At 37.2% G+C, this 20,785-nt stretch overlaps 2 protein-coding genes across 8 annotated transcripts in view; one reads left to right on the forward strand and one right to left on the reverse strand.

Annotated features, from left to right (window-relative positions):
• Positions 1–9,282, forward strand: part of LOC105881469 (general transcription factor IIH subunit 2) — a 39,629-nt gene extending 30,347 nt beyond the window's left edge. For 3 of the 6 annotated variants that reach the window (XM_076008091.1, XM_076008093.1, XM_076008092.1), the window contains 3 exons: positions 1,228–1,267; positions 4,122–4,233; positions 8,614–9,282. In XM_076008091.1, the coding sequence (XP_075864206.1) occupies positions 1,228–1,267; positions 4,122–4,233; positions 8,614–8,741 (280 nt within the window). In that variant the 3' untranslated portion in view covers positions 8,742–9,282. Of the gene's footprint in view, positions 1–1,227; positions 1,268–4,121; positions 8,313–8,613 lie in introns of those variants that run through there. The other 3 variants (XM_076008096.1, XM_076008097.1, XM_076008094.1) reach the window with 3 other exon arrangements.
• Positions 8,445–20,785, reverse strand: part of LOC105881477 (survival motor neuron protein) — a 43,923-nt gene continuing 31,582 nt past the window's right edge. For both annotated transcript variants that reach the window (XM_076008100.1, XM_076008098.1), the window contains 2 exons: positions 15,487–15,512; positions 8,445–11,569 (listed from right to left, as the gene is read on the reverse strand). The gene's annotated coding sequence lies outside the window, so the exon portion shown is untranslated. The remainder of the gene's footprint in view (positions 11,570–15,486; positions 15,513–20,785) is intronic.

Raw genomic sequence — 20,785 nt, forward strand, 5'->3', positions numbered from 1 at the left:
AAAATAAAGAGATGCAAAATAGGAGAGTAAAGATAAGAAAACTAGTGGATTTATCCAGAAAGTCCAATATCAGAATAACATGAGAAAAAAAGAAAAGATGAAATGTAGAGTAGAAAATCATCAAAGAAATAGGTCAGGGAAATTTTCTACTATTGAAGGGCAGAACTTTCTAGATTACAAGGGACTGTCAAGTGCCTAACATATTGAAGGAAACCAGACCCATACTAAAGTACATAATTGTAAAATTTCAAAACTTTTAACTATTTGATAGTTACTTCTGCCAGTAAGTGCTTCCTCATGGTTCTTCACTTATTGGCAGAAGTAACTATCAAATAGTTAAAAGTTTTGAAAGTGCTTCTGGGAAGCTGGAAATGAAGTAGGGGAAGGGTATACAGGGAACTAACAATTTTTTTTTTTTTTTTTTTTTTTTTTCTTTTTTTCAAGCCACAGTACTGGTTTTAAGGAACTAACAATTTTTGTCTTAAGTTTTGAGAACTTCTAACTCTTTAAATCACTCCATGAAAATTAAGCCATTCGAGATCCATTATATATAATAAATTAACTTCTGTCCATCTAGAATTGTACCAGCTGTCTACCATCTTTTTTTTTTTTTTTTTTTGAGACAGAGTCTTCTTACTCTGTTGCCTGGGCTAGAGTGCCATGGTGTCAGCCCTGCTCACAGCAACCTCAAACTCTTGGGCTTAAGTGATCCTTCTGCATCAGCCTCCTGAGTAGCTGGGACTACAGGCATGTGTCACCATGCCCGGCTAATTTTTTCTATATATTTTAGTTGGCCAATTAATTTTCTTTGTATTTTTAGTAGAGATGGGGTCTCGCTCTTGCTCAGGCTGGTTTCGAACTCCTGACCTTGAGTGATCTGCCCGCCTCAGCCTCCCAGAGTGCTAGGATTACAGGTGTCTACCATCTTTAGAAGAATGAAAAATAGTAACTCAGATCATTTTCTGTAGGACTTAATTCTCTCACAGAATCCCAGTTGAGAAAGCATGCTCATATTTAGCCTTAATAAAAATAAAAACTAAATTTTGAGCTGTCAGATGATCTTAGTACATACTGTGGGATTTTTAAAACTTATTGATATTTTTAACTCTTTCTCCTAAAAGTCATGTCAAACAGTTACTTATTCATTAAAGGTTCTAGTTATTAAGATTCTACTGAACTATTTGAATGAGTGAATTTAAAAAATTGCTCTTAAACTCTCTTTTTCAGATTTTGTTATGGATGCCAGGGGGAATTAAAAGACCAACACGTAAGTTCATTGGCATTCTAAGTTTTGAATAGGTTGTTAAAGACCAGGATCATATTAGCTTATCCCTCCTAAAGGTAATTACAGTAGGTAGCAGTAAAATGGGAACAAAATAGAAGTATTTAACTTTTTTTCTGCATGTTACACTTTAGGCTTAAGTCATCATTTAAGGCCACAGATAAAAGGTTATTCCTCCACTGTGCCAATGAGAAGATATTTTTTAAAATTTTGAAGAGGGCCAATTTGGATATAAACTTATAGAGATGCAAATAATATAGACCATTGTTTTTAATTTTTTATTAATTTAGTTACATATGCATATTTAAATTATACTTTATAAATTCTATAAAATATTAATTACAAGTATTGCTTATTTATTCCACTCTCATGTTTCATAAAATAGTTTTATTAAATTTTATAAATCTCTGACATTGGTAGCTTCATCTTTACTAGAACCACTTTTTGAATCATTTGTCAGTTTTTAAGTAGCAACCTCATCTTTACTTTTGTGTTGTTTTGAATTTTAGTGATTTTCGAACTTGTGATGTTACCCTGGAAAGTTTATCCCAAGGCACAAATACCCATATTTATAATGGTGAAAGTATAGTGGGTTGTTTTCCTTTTTATTTGTCTTATGGTTATCATTTAAAAGTTTAATTGAAAGGAAATTATAACTTTTGAGATTGTGAGGCCATTCCCTAAGAATAACTAAATCTATGTTACATTTTTATGCTTCCGTTTTTAATTGAATCAGTCAGGTCACCTCTCTAAGCATTCAGAACTATTAGGTCATTAAATATGAAACGTCCGATTTCGAATCCAAAGTTTATCTCAAACAAGAAGCGGTACGATTAATCAAAGTATGTGCCTAAACTATTGACATAGTTTTGCCATCTTTATTTTTTAATTTTTTTTTATTTTTTGAGCTTTTTTGCCATCTTAATGGTAGCTTGCTTACGCCAGCAGCAAAGAAGCCTGGAGAGCAAGTAGCAATGAAATCATGAAGGCATTTTCCACAGCTTGTTGAGAATTGACTATTTTTCCTTGGAATAAGTGGTCCAAAGCCTGGAAAAAGTGGCAGTAAGTTGGTGCAAGGCCTGGTGAATATGGTGGATGACAGAGAGTTTCCAAGTCCAGCTTTTGTAGTTGGAGCAGTGTGTTTGTGTGACATGTGGTTGAGCGTTGTCTTGCAAGAGGATTGGCTTGGGTCTCTATTGCTCAGTCTTGGCTGCTTAATCGCAAGCATCCTCATCATTTTGTCCAATTGGTTGCAGTAGATATCTGCTATAATCGATAGACGAGGTTTCATGAAGCTGTAGTGGCTAATACCAACGCTGGACCACCAAACAGACACCATTAGCTTTTTTTGATGAATATTCAGTTTTGGACTGTGTTTCAGCACTTCATCTTTACCCAACCAGTGTGCCAAATGCTTGAGATTGTCAAAAAGAATCTATGTTTTTCATCACACATCACAATATGGTGTAGAAATGGTTCGCCTTTATGTCATGACAGCAAAGAAAGGCAAGCTTTGAGAAGATTTCTCTTCTTTTTTGTTGCCCAGGCTAGAGTGAGTGCCGTGGCGTCAGCCTAGCTCACAGCAACCTCAAACTCCTGGGCTCAAGCAATCCTGCTGCCTCAGCCTCCCGAGTAGCTGGGACTACAGGCATGTGCCACCATGCCTGGCTAATTTTTATATATATATTAGTTGGCCAATTAATTTCTTTCTATTTATAGTAGAGACGGGGTCTCGCTCTTGCTCAGGCTGGTTTCCAACTCCTGACCTCGAGCAATCTGCCCGCCTCAGCCTCCCAGAGTGCTAGGATTACAGGCGTGAGCCACCGCGCCCGGCTAAGATTTCTCTTCTGATGCTCATTTAATTCATGTGGTACCCATCTATCCAGCTTTTTTACCTTGCTGGTTTGTTTCAAATGGTCTAATATGATTGGAATAGTAATGTCAAACCTTGCTGCTAATTTACACAAAGGTTGAGATGGATTCACTTCCACTGCAGCTTTCAGCTCATCACTATCCACCTTGTTCTCAGGTCAGCCCAATGGCTCATTTTCAAGATTACAGTCACCGGAATGGAACTTCTCAAACCATCAACATACTGTGCATTCATTAGCCACATCCTTTCCAAACACTTACTGAAATACTTTGAGCTGTCTGTGCTGCATTGGTTCCACAACAGAACTCATATTCAAAAATAACATGAAATTTTACTTATCCATGGTTTCACAAAAGTTGCTCTAAAAAATTTGAAAGATAATCACAAACTAAAATGTGCATTTGAAAGAATGAGGATGTACCTTCATAATACAAAAACAGAAAAAAAACAAGAAATGTCAAATGCAATGTTAGAGATATCAATTGTCAAATATAGTACTTAAGGAAATCAGACATTCCATACTTAATAACCTAATAGCATTGGTTTCAAGCTCATCTGTCTTCCCCCAAATAGTTCCTTAAAATGAAGTAATTGAGGCCAGGAGCAGTGAGTGGCTCATGCTTGTAATCTGAATACTTCAGAGCTAAAGTGGAAGACCAGCCTGGACAATATAGTGAGACCCTGTCTCTACCAAAAAAAAATAGAGAGTATACTGTAATAGAATAGACTTTAAAGACTCAAAGACAAAGTCATTCCTACATTTCTAAGCGGTAATTTTGGGGAAAAAATTAAATCACTTTAGATTTAAGAATATATAGTATATTGGATATAATAAAGTAGATAGGTGGGTGGGGAAAAATTGATAGGGATATAAAAGAGCAAAGCAATTTGAATGTCTTCTAGCTATGCTATACTTGAATTTTGGAAACTACTTTTATTTATTCACTTTTCCTCTTTTCACTGTAGGTCTATATTTGCACTGTGTGCCAAAATGTTTTCTGTGTGGACTGTGATGTTTTTGTTCATGATTCTCTACACTGTTGTCCTGGCTGTATTCATAAGATTCCAAGTCATTCAGGTATTTGATTCCAGCATGTAGTAGACATTGTATGTGTTAAAACGAAAATTGTAACTGTAAATAAAATGATTCTTTAGAAGAAGATTCTTTTAAAACATGAGTAACAATTTAAGAAACTTTTTGTTAAGAAAATACAGTATTTTATTAAGTATTTTATTTGTACCTTGTCACACAAATGCCTGGAATTCAACAGTACTTGATTCAATGTTGTTTTTTATTATTTTGAGTTATAATGTTTTCAAAGTCATTATGCATTATTATATATAAATTACTATAATGATTAAATTGATGTGATAATATTGTTTTATAATTAAAATACAGAATGTGATTTATTTTAATTCATTTAGTGTAAAAGAAAATTAAGTATAAATGTAAATTCAGTAAAAGATGAAAATTAATCAATTATTAGGAAATTAATACATGTGAAATGATATGCTGGTATATCCACCAGATGGGTCTTTTTAGGTTTAAACATTTGGAATATAATGATAAAATAAATACATCTGAAATTATTTGTTGTTGAAGGGGTCTTTTTAGGTTAAACATTCAAACCTACAAGACTGCCATGGCCACTCTTGGCACCAGTTTACTCAAAAGTATATTAAACAGGAACAACCTCCTACCAGCAGGGCAGCATCAAGCAGTCCTTGTTAGCAGTAAAAGTCCTTGTAGCAGTCCACATAATACAGTTTAGATGCAAGGATATAAAATCTTCCACAGGCATTAAGGAGCCAATCTCTCTCCTTTTTAAAAATTTATTTCATTTTATTTTTTTTTAGAGATGAGGTCTCACTCTGTTGCCCAGGCTGGAGTGGAGTGGTGTGATCATAGCTCACTGAAACCTCAAAACTCCTGGGCTCAAGTGATCTTCTCACCTTAAAACTCCGGAGTAGCTAGGTCTATGATAATGCCACTGCACTCTAAGCAAGGCAACAGAGTGAGACCTCATCTGTCTCAAACAAAAAACAAACAAATAAACAACAAAGAAAAAGAAGACTCCTTAATACTTAAAATTCATTATGAAAACTAGATTTATTTTAAATACTTCTAAATGTATACATTTTTACTTCATATTCTTTTTTCTATTTGATATTTGTCTTTTAACTAAAAGCATTTTGTTCACTTATATTTAATGTGTAGATTACATTTATATTTAATAAATATACTTTTATATAAAAATATTTATTACCACCAATGTATTTGGGTTTAAATCTACCATCTTTGTGCTATTAGTTTTAACTATTTCATCTTTCCTTTTCTCTTCTTTTTTGCCTTCTTTTGGATTATTTGCCACCATTCCGTGTTTCTCCTTACTAGTTTGAAAATTGTATACTCTGTTTTTATTCCTGTAGTGGTTACCCGAGAAATTACAACATACAAAATTTCTTAACCTAAGTCCTCTAGAAAGTAGAGCCCGAGACAAAGATGAAAGTGTTGTTACTGTATTTGGGAGGTGTGATGTGGGGTGGTGAGGGTAAGGAAGAAAAGGGAAAGCAAGGCAAAGAGAAATGTGACACAGTGTTTTAACACAGTGGCTGGGCTTCATGACAAGCTGTGAAGAGATACAGGAGTTTCCCAGCAAGTGTCTTTATTTACAGTATGGGACTTCTCTGGAAGCCTTATAAGGAGAACCTGTCCCTTGAAGGGAGGAAGGAAAGGTACTTACTTTCCTAACTTCTTCCATTTCCCATTGGTCATAGTTTGCCCACAGGGCTGTGTCATCCAGTTCTTTGGTAAGCGTTAAGGAAGCCAGGCCTCATGCTCAGTGATATGGCGTTGCACCCAACTCTGGAAGGTGCAGGGGCAACTCAAGTCAGGTAGGCTTGGTGCACTTCAATTTGAACTCCAGCCAGCTCAGGAAGGTGAATCAAGGCAGCAGCAGTGCAAAGTGAAAGGTAGGCAACACCTTTGGAAGGAAGGAAGCACCCAAAGGAATCTCAGGAGGCATTAGAAGTTTGTGTCCAGTACTCATTCATGACTTATCAAATCTAAAGATGATATATGTACCTTTACCTCCCCACACAGCACAAGGACAAAAAGTACCTTAATTTCATTTACCTCCGTCCTCACATCTACAGTATTACTATTATTGTATATTTAATTTTTTTATTTCATAAATATTAATATTTATTTTATCCAGTGAATATTTATTAAGATTTAATCACATATTTACCACTTTCTTGGCTCTTTATTTCTTCTTGCATCTCATATCTATTTAGGATCATTTTCCTTCTGCCTTAAGTACATCCTCAGAATATAGTAGAGTTTGGAGTATGTGGTGTGCTGCCTGTTGGGTAACAAATATTTATCTATATCCCTAATGGTTGTTAAATTCGTAACATGAAACGGTTTCAATGAGTGGTGAGAAAGGCTACAACCAGCCCTTGGAAAGTGGGTTAGTGGAATCCCAATCCTGAGGCCTTTAGTGCGGTGGTCTCCAACCTTTTTGGCATCAGGGACCGATTTCATGGCAAACAATTTTTCCACGGACGGAAGGGTGGGAGTGGCAGGGGTGATGCAAGGCCTGTTTCCTAATAGGCCACGGACTGCTATCAGGCTATGGCCCGGGGGTTGTGAACCAAAGCTTTAGTGGATGGCTGAGTTTAGAAGAACAGACAAGAAGTTTGAGTCCTTGGGGCCTATAATAAGGAAGAAAGGGACACAGGTGGTTGTCACACTTCTGGGATGCACTAGTACTCCTTTTGGGTCCCGTTCTATAAGGTCAGAGGATTATTTATTTCCAAGTTATCTAATTCTGTTCTGGGAAAGGTATTACAAGATGGACTGGGGACTCTGCTGGGCTCTTTATGGGATTTAAATTCTTGGTTTCACCTGAATTATTTGAGTCCTACCCCAGGCCAGGATCCTAGAAACATTACACAATTTGTTCATTCATTAATCAATTCACTCAGCAAACCTTGTACATCTGTATAAGTCTGATGGGATCCTGAGCGTTAGGGCTATAGATACTAAAAAGAGGATATAAACCCCAGCCTCATGGATCTCTGAACCTCCCAGTCTACAAAGACACAGACCTGTAAAGAAGTCTGTGAAAGTGCTAACAATATGCCAGGTGCCAAGGGAATGCAAAGGAGGCGCTGTGCAATGGGTTTGGAGGCAAGCAAATGTCTGAAGGGGCCGTACTGATAATGCTTATAAATGGAAGGGGGCCAGGGTAATGCAGAGTGCTGGCATATGGAAAGCACTTGTCCCATCTAAGGGAGGCAGCTTCTGAGGCGCTGGGGGTCAGGGATAGAAGGGAGATGTTGTTTTCACTATACAGCCTTTTGTACCTTTGAATTTTATACATATGCATTTATTACTTAGTCAAAAAAACCCAAAAAAGTGTTTTAAGTGAGGCAACAATTATTTAGCCCCAGCCTATTTTTCCTGTCTGAAGATAGAGGTCCTCTGGTGCCATATATTTTGATATTTATTTTCTTTTTTTTAAAACCCCTATTTTGATATTTAAAAAGAAACTAAAGGACTAGATTTTTAAAGTGCTTTCTCCCAAGTTTTTTTTTTTTTAATCTAAGAGACCAGGTCTCACCATGTTAGCCAGGCTGGTCTCAATCTGGCCTAAGTGATCCTCCTGCCTTGGCCTCTGAAAGTGCTGGGATTACAGGTATGAGACATTGTGTCTGGCCACTCACAAGTTTTAAATATTGGCATCTAATTAAAATAAAATCAAAGGCTAAATAAAACTTACCTTCAGGCCACCAGTTTAAAAACTTTGGCCTGACCTGTTTCTTTTCTGCCTCTTATCATCAGGGTAGAGAATCTTTTACTTTTCAGGTGTTAACACTTTCCTGGGATATACCCCTTGTAAGGGATAATTTAGTTCAGGTTTTAGGCATTAAGAATTGACTCTTTGGAGGAAGAGGGATCTTTTAAGGATCTCTGTAATCAGTGATTCTAAATGGTTTCTTGGGCCAGTAGCGTCAGCATGACCTGAGAACTTACTAGAAATGCAAATTTTTGGGTAGCTTCACAGACCTGCTGAATCGGGAACTCTGAGGGTGTATCTGGCAATTTTTGCTTTAACAAATCCTCCAGGTGGTTATCATAAATGCTAACAGATGAGAACTGCTTCTAATCATATTACAGAGATACTTAGGTAACTTAAAAACAGGGCTTGATAATAGAATTCTGAACTTTTAAAAAAAAATTAACTCAGGTAATTTTAAAGAAAACAAATCCCAGACACAGAATTGCTTTTTCATTTCTCTGGATTCTCTGTAAACATTAGTGTATTTGTATGTATACTTTGAATTTTAAAAAGTCAATTTTATTGAGTTATAATTAATATATAATAAAATGTTCCCATTTTAAGTAATTCCATACCTTTGTGTATACCCATGCAATGACACCACAATCAAGAAAGAAGGCCGGGCGCGGTGGCTCACGCCTGTAATCCTAGCACTCTGAGAGGCCAAGGTGGGCGGATTGCTCGAGGTCAAGAGTTCGAAACCAGCCTGAGCAAGAGCAAGATCCTGTCTCTACTATAAATAGAAAGAAATTAATTAGCCAACTAATATATGTAGAAAAAATTAACTGGGCATGGTGGCACATGCCTTTAGTCCCAGCTACTCAGGAGGCTGAAGCAGTAGGATTGCTTGAGCCCAGGAGTTTGAGGTTGTTGTGAGCTAGGCTGATGCCACGGCACTCACTCTAGCCTGGGCAATGAAGCTAGACTCTGTCTCAAAAAAAAAAAAAAAAAAGAAAGAGAACATTTTCATCATGCTAGTGTTCATTTGTAGTCAGTACTGTTCAGGGTTTCCAACACCTGGTAAAATTGATGTGTTTTCTATTGCTATAGATTAATTTTTCCTGTTACAGTTCTTATAAATTAAATCATGTTATGTATGGCTTCTTTGGCTAATAATGTTTTTGAGGTTTATTCATATTGTTGCATATATCAATAGTTTGCTTCTTTTTACTGCCTGTATTCCACTGTATGGATATTTTGTTTATCCGTTTGTTTATCCCCAATGGACACGGGGTGGTCTCTGATTTTTTGGTTACTATGAATAAAGTTGCTATGAACAGTCTTGTATAAATCTTTGTGAGTTCATTTTTCTTGAGTAAATACATAGGAATAGAATTGTTAGACTGAATGGTAAGTGTATATAGCTTATCCTGATACTACTAAACTGTTTCTCCAAAGAAATTATACTATTTTACATTCCCACAAGCAATATATAAAGAGCTCTTGTGGAGGAATTAGAGCTCATATATTATCTCCTTAACCAACAGCTGGTATTGACAATACAAATGTTAATTTTTAGAACATCTTCACAACTTTAGGCAATGATTTCTTAGGACTCAGAAAACATCAATCATAAAAGAAAAACTGAAATTGGATTTCATCAAAATAAAAAAACTTCTGTTCTTTAAAAGACACGATTGATTAAGGCCAGGCGTGGTGGCTCATGCCTGTAATCCTAGCTCTCTGGGAGGCCGAGGCGGGCGGATTGCTCGAGGTCAGGAGTTGGAAACCAGCCTGAGCAAGAGCGAGACCCTGTCTCTACTATAAATAGAAAGAAATTAATTGGCCAACTAATATACATACAAAAAAATTAGCCGGGCATAGTGGCACATGCCTGTAGTCCCAGCTACTTAGGAGGCTGAGGCAGAAGGATTGCTTGAGCCCAGGAGTTTGGGGTTGCTGTGAGCTAGGCTAACGCCACGGCACTCACTCTAGCCTAGGCAACAAAGCGAGACTCTGTCTCAAAAAAAAAGACACGATTAAGAAAATGAAAAGACAATCACGGACTGAGAGAATACATTTATAATGTAAATATAGAGCAAAGGACTGGTATCCAAAAAATATAAAGAATTCTTATAATTTAATAATAAGGTAAATAACCCAATTTAAAAATGGGTAAAAGATTTAATTATCAAAGAAGATACATGAATGACCAATAAGCCATTAAATTAAAGCCATGGTAAGATACATACATATGCTCTAGAATGGCTAACATTTAAAATACTGCCCCGTGTGTATACACATTTTGACTGGGACTCTGGATAAATCCAAAGGTGCTTTTCTTCTACTCCTAGACTTATGCCCTCCTTCTTTCTCTTGCTCTTGTTTCTCTCTTTGAAGGCAGGCCGAGCCGGGTGCAGTGGCTCACGCCTGTAATCCTAGCACTCTGGGAGGCTAAGGTGGGAGGATTGCTCAAGGTCAGGAGTTCAAAACCAGCCTAAGCAAGAGCGAGACCCTGTCTCTACTAAAAATAGAAACAAATTAATTGACCAACTAAAATATATAGAAAAATTAGCTGGGCATGGTGGCACATGCCTGTAGTCCCAGCTACTGGGGAGGCTGAGGCAGGAGGATTGCTTGAGCCCAGGAGTTTGAGGTTGCTATGAGCGAGGCTGATGCCACAGCACTCTAGCCCAGGCAACAGAGTGAGACTCTGTCTCAAAAAAAAAACCACCTCTGGATGGAATAGCACTTAGTATTAACCTGTTCCTTCACAGCTAAATGGCCTAGGGAGAATCCTAGGTGCATGGACACCAATCTTTAGACTCAACTGAAACAATAATCAGATGGAGATGGTAGATGGAACTGAAAGGTCTTGACATAGAATGGGTGGGGCAACTCTGTTAGGCAGTGTATGTGATGCGGACATAGAAGAAGTCAGAAGAGAAAGAGGGAGAAGTAGAAAGACACACAAGGTTAAGTACAGAGAGAAGAATGAGATGACTTCTAACAAACATAACATGGCTTTGGTTCCTGACTGTATAGACCCAGTCTTTGCCTTTGTTCCCTAACCTTGTTTTCGAACGATCCGTCCGCCCTGGCCTCCCAGAATGCTAAGATTACAGGTGTGAGCCACCATTCCAGCCTGTTCCCTAATCTTGGATTATCAGTAAGGCTGTTTTACAATTGGTTCTATCTTTACAATACTACTCTACCCAAATAAGCCTGATCAGTTTTTTTCTACATTTTTAGGCAGACTCAACACTACGTTATCCTATGTATTCCAAGGAAAAATATTCAACTTTTAAAGTTTAAAAAATTTTTTCATTTATTTTAAAGGTATTAATAAAAAACTTAACATACTAAGAAAGTTACAATATACAAATGTGCTCGACTGTAATTTTGACAGATTGACTTTTTTGTACCATATGTCACCTTGAGTTTCTTTTAACTGCTCACATTTCCACTGTTCAGTTACTCAAACTGATTATGCCCTAAAAACCCTTTGCTGGTAATTTAAGCATGGAACACATGCAATGAGGGAAAAAGTACAGATGATTGTGCCACCCAATCAAGTGTCCGACAAGGAAACATCAAAATACCATTCTCCTTGGGAGAAAACTGCACCTGCATTTGAAAGGAAAAAAGATTAAATTATAAAATATAAAAACCTGTTTTCTGATAAAATCATAAAGAACAGAGAAAATATAAACAGTATACTCACTGTGGTAAATACATTAGAACACAAATATAAAAATATGTAATAATTTGTATAGAGCACAAAGAATACAAAAATGCTAATATAAAGACTTAATGTAATATAATGCCAAAAAAATTTTTAAGAAGTACTGGTATTTGGTCTATCCTACTAGGATTTAAAACATATTACAAAACAATTATCAAAATCATGCTAAAAATTTTTTAAACACATTAGTGATTACAACAGTACAAACAACATTCTCCAACCACAATATAATAAAAATAGAAGTTAAACCTAACTACCTAGAAATTAAAGCATTAAACATTTCTTTTCTTTCTTTTTTTGAGACTGAGTCTAGCTTTGTTGCCCAGGCTAGAGTGAGTGCCGTGGCGTCAGCCTAGCTCACAGCAACCTCAAACTCCTGGACTCAAGCAATCCTTCTGCCTCAGCCTCCCGAGTAGCTGGGACTACAGGCATGCGCCACCATGCCTGGCTAATTTTTTGTATATATATTTTTAGTTGGTCAATCAATTTCTTTCTATTTTTGGTAGAGACGGGGTCTCGCTCAGGCTGGTTTCGAACTCCTGACCTTGAGCGATCCGCCCGCCTCGGCCTCCCAAAGTGCTAGGATTACAGGCGTGAGCCACCGCGCCCGGCCTAAATTTTTTTGAATATATATTTTCAGTTGGTCTATTAATTTCTTTCTATTTTTAGTGGAGACGGGGTCTCGCTCAGGCTGGTTTCAAACTCCTGATCTTGAGCAATCCACCTGCCTCGGCCTCCCAGAGTGCTACAATTACAGGCGTGAAACACCGCGCCCGGCCGCAGCATTAAACATTTCTAGAGTTGAAAACAAAACTCAAAAATTTGGAATTTCTATAAAACGATAATAAGAATTCTACATAAGAGAACCTCTAGAATGTAACATTACTCAGAGGAAAATTTATGGTCCTTGAATATTCATTTTAATAAATAAGAAATTATTAAAAATTATTAGGAAAGGGCCGGGCGCTGTGGCTCACGCCTGTAATCCTAGCTCTTGGGAGGCCAAGGCGGGCGGATTGCTCAAGGTCAGGAGTTCAAAACCAGCCTGAGCAAGAGCGAGACCCCGTCTCTACTATAAATAGAAAGAAATTAATTGGCCAACTGATATATATATATAAAAAAATTAGCCGGGCATGGTGGCGCATGCCTGTAGTCCCAGCTACTCGGGAGGCTGAGGCAGAAGGATCACTCGAGCCCAGGAGTTTGAGGTTGCTGTGAGCTCTGACGCCACGGCACTCACTCTAGCCTGGACAACAAAGCGAGACTCTGTCTCAAAAAAAAAAAAAAAAAAAAATTATTAGGAAAGCAGAAAGATGAAAATTAACCCCCAATAGCCCATTAAGGTCTACTGAATCCAATTTTAGTTTCTGAGGTTTTTTTTTTTTTTTTTTTTTAACAGTTCTAACTATTTGTAAGGATTCATAACATTCTTTCTTAGAGGTCTGCCAGGGAACAAAGAGAAAAATTTACTTATTAAAAAAAACATTCACATGTTATGAAGATTCAAAAAAAAAAATAAAATAAAAAAATAAAAAAACAAACACCTGTTGTGATTACAATGTGATTCTACTGAACCCTTTTACAAACCTAAAAGATAGCATTTTAATGATTTTATTATCCCTTATCACAAAATATTTTGTTATTCATCATCCCAGGATTTATTTTATTATAACTCATTGTGGTAGCCAGCCTCCAAGATTTCTCCCCAATGATTTCTGCCTCTGGGTATTCAAACCCTTGTGTCATTCGCTCCAATTGACCGCAGGCTGGACTTAGAAACTTGTATCTAAAAAATAGAAAAAGGGCTGGGTGCCGTGGCTCACACCTGTAATCCTAGCACTCTGGGAAGCTGAGGGGGGTGGATCGTTTGAACTCAGAAGTTTGAGACCAGCCTGAGCAAGAGCGAGACACCGTCTCTACTTAAAATAGAAAGAAATTAGCTGGACAACTAAAAATATATAGAAAAAATCAGCCGGGCACAGTGGCACATGCCTGTAGTCCCAGCTACTCAGGAGGCTGAGGCAGGAGGATCGCTTCTCTAGTCCGGGCAACAAAGTGAGACTCCATCTCAAAAAAAAAAAGAATTCTTTTTATGTTAAAACATTTTTTTAAAAAAAATTTTTATAATTGAAAAAAAATAGAAAAAGGTGGAAATAATGGTGTGTGATTCAGAGACTAAGTTATAAAGGTTAAGTATGGCCTTGTTCTCTCTTTCTTGAGTTACTCATTCTGGGGAAAGCCAGTTTAGATTCTCAGGTTGCCTACAGAAAGCCCCAAGTGGCAAGGAACAGAGGCCCCTGCCAACAACCACATGAGTGAGCTTGGATCTTCGAGACTGAGTAGAGTCTTGAGATGACTGCAGCCTCATAAGAACTACCCAGAACCATCCAGCTAAACTGCTCCTGAATTCCTGACCCACAGAAACTATGAGGTAAAAGTGTTTGCTGCTTTAGTTGTTGAAGTTTAGGGTACTTTGGTAGGCGTCAATTTGTTAGGCATCAATAGATAATATACTCTATTATCTCCAACTATGCTTTAAAAAAAAGGCTAAAATAATAAGAACATGGAAGGACAGAATCACCTAAAAGGATGATAAAGTAAATCATCATTATTTACATGATCCTTCAGTTTTCTTATTCTGTTGCCCAATATTACATGATCTTTCAAAAAATTTTAATGGAAGTCTGGAGACACTATCCTTGTAGTATTTTTTTTTAAGACAGAGTCTCGCTTTGTTGCCCAGGCTAGAGTGAGTGCCGTGGCATCAGCCTAGCTCACAGCAACCTCAGACTCCTAAGCTGAAGCAATCCTCCTGCCTCAGCTTCCCGCGTAGCTGGGACTACAGGTCTTGCTCTTGTTTAGGCTGGTTTGGAACTCCAGACCTTGAGCGATCCTTCCGCCTCAGCCTTCTAGAGAGGTAGGATTACAGGTGTGAGCTACTGCGCCTGGCCGTATTTTTTTTTTTTTAAGCTTTCCTTAAAACACTTGAGAATTCAGATTTTCTCATTTCTCTCCATCACAGCAAAGAGAAGAAAATTGATAGAAAAAGTCATTTCATAATTATTAAAACAATTAGAAGATGAATATAAAGACACAGCACCATCAACTACTCCAGTAGTTGGAAAACTATGACCTAAAATATTTATCACTTAACTCGCTGTTAATCCCTGTTCTAGACTAATAATAGTGGTGAAATTGTTCATATGAAAACTATGAGTCTTCAGGTGAGATATACTACTTAGATAAATTCTCTCAAATTCAAGAACTGATATATGTCTAAGGACAAAAAAGGAAACATGGTCTCATCTGGTTAGTCGTTCAACAGAAAGGACTACATTATATAATATTTTATGAGAAAATCTGAAACACTCCATTTTGCTAAAAGGACAGGTGAAAATATTCCTTCATCTTATACGCTTATACACCAGAATTTACTTGAAATAGTTTTAAGTGGACAAAAGAGGAAGACAGATGTGTACACAAAGTAACTGAAAGATAAAAGACCACATTGGAGAATGTAAACTAACACAACCTCTACTGAGAGGAATTTGGCAAAAATTTATTAAAATTCTAAGTGCATATCCTCTTCAACCTAGTTCTAATTCTACATATTTAATCCTAACATACTGACTGTATATTAAATAGCAAACAATTGGCAACAAATCACCCACAAAATACCAAATAAGTATGGCACACATCTCTGTATAAGAATATCCTGCAACTGTTTAAAAGAATGAGACAGCTTAAATATTGATACAGAATGCTCCCCAAAATATATAGTGAGGAAAATAGCACTTACCTATTAAAGAACACTGTATGAATTACCTATAAAAAGAAAAAATTTAAAAAGTTTAAAGGAGCAATGATAACATATCATAACTAGATTTATTTTAATACATTATTTTTTTTAAATTTGCAATACATATACACAAGACAAAAATTTTAAAACCACAAAAAGCTGTGTATTCTAGTTCCTCTTTAGAGGTAACTTGAGTATTGCCCTGAGATGATAATGTACATACATATGTACATATGCACACAGATTTACACAAATGGCAAGTAGCATAATATACACAGTTCTGGATCTTACTTTATTCATTTAAACGTTTATCTTCCTATCAGACCACCATGCATATAACAAAGCAACAATGTTGTTTTTTAAAAAACAAATGAATAGGTACAGTGGCAAACACTTGTATTTCCAACTATTCAAGTAGCTGTGGTGGGAGGATTGCTTGAGGCCACAAGTTCAAGGCTATACTGCTCTATGATTATACCTATGAATAGCTGTTGCATTCCAGCCTGGGCAACACAGTGAGATCCCATCTCCAAAAAATTAAAATAATAAAAAATATAAATAACAAAAAAGAATTAAAAGAGTAAATTGAATAATGGTCAAAAATAGATTTCAACTATTTTAGAACTTTTATAAATAAGAATAACAACAGAAAAGAAATAATTCTTAAACAAAATCTAACAAGGGGCTGGGCACAGTGGCAAATGCCTGTAATCCTAGCGGAGGGAGGATCGCTTGAGGCCAGGAGTTTGAATATAGCCTGGCCAACATAGCAAGGCATCTCTACCCCCCCAAAAAAATTAGCCAGGTGTGGTGGCTTGCACCTGTAGTCCCGGTTACTTGGGAGGTTGAGGTAGGAGGATCGCTTGAGTCTAGGAATTTGGAAATTTGACAGTGAGCCATGAAGACACCACTACACTCTATCCTGGGTGACAGAGTGATACCCTGTCACCAAAAAGAAAAAGAAAAAGGAAAAGGAAAAGGAAAAAGGAAAACCATATGTTAACCAGAAGAGGCTATAATAATTAAGTTAGGTAAGTGTGAAGAAAGAGGGCATTATTAACTAGTTTATTTTTTTGGGAGAAGCAATATGACATGTGATGACATATACAACTATTTAGATTCCAGAAACCAGTATATAAAATAATCATCAATACACAACACCTCTATGCAACTTTAACGGGCAAAAGAGCCCAAAATAGATTTATTATTGCCATGTAGAAATATATATCAATAACCCCAAATTTGACATCTAAATCTTATGTATTAAGTTATTAAGTATGAAATGTCCCATTTCCTTAAGAACTAAGTTTGACAGTTGATATCTCTGCCATTTCACTTTGACATCTGCTTTCTTTCCTTTCCTTTTTTTTTTTTTTGAGACAGAGTCTCGCTTTGTTGCCTAGGCTAGAGTAAGTGCCGTGGCGTCAGCCTCGCTCACAGCAACCTCAAACTCCTGGGCTCAAGTAATCCTCCTGCCTCAGCCTCCCGAGTAGCTGGGACTACAGGCATGCACCACCGTGCCCGGCTAATTTTTTCCATGTATTTTAGTTGGCCAATTAATTTCTTTCTATTTATAGTAGAGATGGGGTCTCGGTCTTGCTCAGGCTGGTTTCAAACTCCTGACCTCGAGCAATCCGCCCACCTCGGCTTTCCAGAGTACTAGGATTACAGGCATGAGCCATCGTGCCCAGCCTGTTTTATTTTCATTATGAAGATACATCCTCGGTCTTTCAAACATATATTTTGGCTTGTGATTATTTTTCAAATTTTTTCTTAGAGCAATTTTTGTGAAACCAGGGTAAGTAAAAAATTCATATTATTTTCCAGTCCATTGAGGAACCAATGCAGCACAGATAGCTTGAAATATCAATGAAGTGTTTGGGATAGATATATACGGCTAATGAACACACAGTATATCATCAATGGTTTGAGAAGTTCTGTTCTGGTGATTGTAATCTTGAAGATGAGTCACATGAGCAACCTGAGAATAAGGTGGATAATGATGGGCTGAAAGCTGTTGTGGAAGTGAATCCATTTCAAGTACGTGTGAATTAGCACCAAGGTTTGGTGTTACTATTCCAACAATATTGGATCATTTCAAACAAATGGGCAAGGTAGAGAAGCTGGATTGATGGGTACCACATGAATTAAATGAGCATCAGAAAAGAAATCTTCTCGAAGCTTGCCTTTCTTTGCGTCACCTCATAAAAGTGAACAATTTCTATGCTGTACTGTTATGTGTGATGAAGAATGGATTCTGACAATTGCAAGCATTCAGTACAATAGTTGGATAAAGATGAAGTACCGACACAGTCCAAAACCAAATGTTCATCAAAAAAAGCTAAGGGTATGTTTGGTGGTCCAGTGCTGGTATTATCCGCTACAGCTTCATGAAACCCCCTCAATCAATTATAGCAGATGTCTACTGCAACCAATTGGACAAAATGATGAGGATGCTTGTGATTAAGTAGCTAAGAATGGTCAATAGAGACAGGCCAATCCTCTTGCAAGACAAGGCTCAACCACATGTCGCACAAACAACGCTGCTACAGAAGCTGGACTTGGATACTCTGTCATCCATTGTATTCACCAGATCTTGAACAAACTGCTACTACTTCCAGGTTTTGGACCACTTCTTGCAAGGAAAGACATTCAATTCTCAACAATCTGTGGGAAACACCTTTTGCAATTTCACTGCCACTTGCTCTCCAAGCTTCTATGCTGCTGGCATTAATAAGATACCATTAAGATGGCAAAACTATATTGGCAGTTTAGGTAAATACTTTGATTAATTGTACCACTTCTCATTTGAGATATAATAAACTACACTTTTGATTTGAAATCAGACATTTCATATTTAATGACCTAATATTTGCGAAGTACAGAATATCACTGTTTAATACATTTTATTTTAACCATCAGACTAATTTTTCAGAAAATATGCAACAACTGAAAATTAATTGTTCCAAAATGGGAAAGGTGAGGCAATGTGTTATGTTATCCAGCCAAGTATTCATGGAGAAAATGATGAAACATTTGTTAAAACAAACTAGTCTTTTTTTTTTTTAGATACATGGCATGCAGCTAAAAACCAACTAGTCTTTTAAAAAGGGGGGAATAATGGTAGTGGACTTGTTTTTCTGCCATAGACTATAAAAGTGGGCACAATATATGTTACAACACTTTTCAGACACTGGGCAACAGACAGTACAGGACTGAGATCCTCAAGAAAGGGAAACCCATAAGGTAAACTTTGCATTCACCCTTTCTGGCTGGATTTCCAAACTGCAGACTGGAAGAGGGACACTTCCTAAGATTACTGGTCTCCCGGAGTGGAAATCAAGCCTTGGAAGAAGGCAGGTCCAATTTGAGGAGGCAGGGTCTAGAGAGGAGGGATTTGAAGAGAAGAAGCTACAGAAATTTGTGTAGGATTTCTACATAGGTCTTTGTCCAAATCCTAAATTGCACTTAGGTAGGACAAGACTCCACAGGGCCTGGCAAAAGCAGCTACTGAGGAGCTGAGAGCTGGAGAGTTCAGAGGTTATACAGAATTCCACTAATTACTATGTGGCCCAAGACAAATCATTTTACCTGTGAGTCTGCTTTCTCATTTGTAAAATGGGAATAATATTATCTAACTTAATGGGTGTTATAAAAATTAAACAAAATAACCATGCCTAGTATATAATAATCACTAAGTCTAGCTAATATTATTATTAGTACTTAAAATGAGAAGAAAAATTTCATGTGGCAGTTCCTAGTTTCCTTTACAATAAAAACTCAAATCTACTAACACATACCTAAGAGTCTATTAAAACTAAGATTTATAATATAGGGTTTTATTATTAACTGGAAGTCTTTATTGAAACACAAAGGTAATGCTCAGGAATACTGCTTCACATTTGCCTTCTTCTACCTAGTAACCAAGAACTGGTTTTACTTAAAGTGAATACAGGTCAACCAGAAATTACATGCCACTTTCAAATATAAAGGACAATTTACGTGTCACAATAACTAGTGATCAAAGAATCAGAACTTCAAAGCTCAGAAACTAGCTTTTCCAAAAGCTTCTCCAACCATATTGCTATATGTAACGTATCTTCAAAATACGTTACATATATCATCCCAAGACATTAGATGAACTCTCAAGTAATTACACATCAAACATAATGCTATGCAAAAGAATATGGTCTAGGCTAAGTGCGGTGGCTCACGCCTGTAATCCTAGCACTCTGGGAGGCCGAGGTGGGTAGATTGCTCGAGGTCAGGAGTTAGAAACCAGCCTGAGCAAGAGCAAGACCCCCATCTCTACTATAAATAGAAAGAAACTAATCGGCCAACTAATATATATAGAAAAACTTAGCTGGGCATGGTGGTGCATGCCTGTAGTCCCAGCTACTCGGGAGGCTGAGGCAGTAGGATCGCTTGAGCCCAGGAGTTTGAGGTTGCTGTGAGCTAGGCTGACGCCACGGCACTCACTCTAGCCTGGGCAACAAAGTGAGACTCTGTCTCCAAAAAAAAAAAAAAAAATATGGTGTAATTCTATTATAAGAAGTTCTAAAATAGGTAAAAGTAATCTGCTCATAGAAGTTAGAACAGTGGTTGCCAGGGTGGGCAAATGTGGTGAATGGCAAGTCAGGGACACAAAGGGACTTCCTGGTTGAGGGAAATGTTCTCTATGTTGAGTGAGGTGTAACAAGGGCATACCTTTGTCAATACTGACCAAACTTTGCAATTTAAATCTGTGCATTTTATTGTATATAAACTATACCTCAAAAAAAGCTATTAAAGAAAAAAGAGTGCTACGCAAAATCTTTGATTCTTTTTTTTCTTTTTTTTGAGACAGAGTCTCACTCTCTTGCCCAGGCTAGAGTGCCGTGGCATTAGCCTAGTTCACAGCAACCTCAAACTTCTGGGCTCAAGCAATCCTCCTGCCTCAGCCTCCCAGAGTGTTAGGATTACAGGTGTGAGCCATCGCGCCTGGCCTGATGCTCTTAAAAGGCCATGATTCATACATAAAAACGCCCAAGTACTTAGTGAGATGACTAAATATCAAATGCCTTCTACTGATTGCTGTAAGTAGAATATGGACTTATGCAAAAGCAGGAGTTGCCCTTGTTGACTTTCAGAATTTGATTTTTGAACTTAATCCATTGTTTTTCCAATCACCAAGAGCTTCAAACTCCCTTGAGACTTAAGTTCATGAAAATTAAAAGACATTAACTCTGTAGTTTATTTCTGTTAATGGCAACTCTGCAGAAAAGCTAACTTACAATGTATCTCAGACAAAGTAATCTCT

Source organism: Microcebus murinus, chromosome 11 (genome assembly GCF_040939455.1).
Source record: "Microcebus murinus isolate Inina chromosome 11, M.murinus_Inina_mat1.0, whole genome shotgun sequence".
In the NCBI taxonomy this organism is placed as follows: domain Eukaryota; kingdom Metazoa; phylum Chordata; class Mammalia; order Primates; family Cheirogaleidae; genus Microcebus; species Microcebus murinus.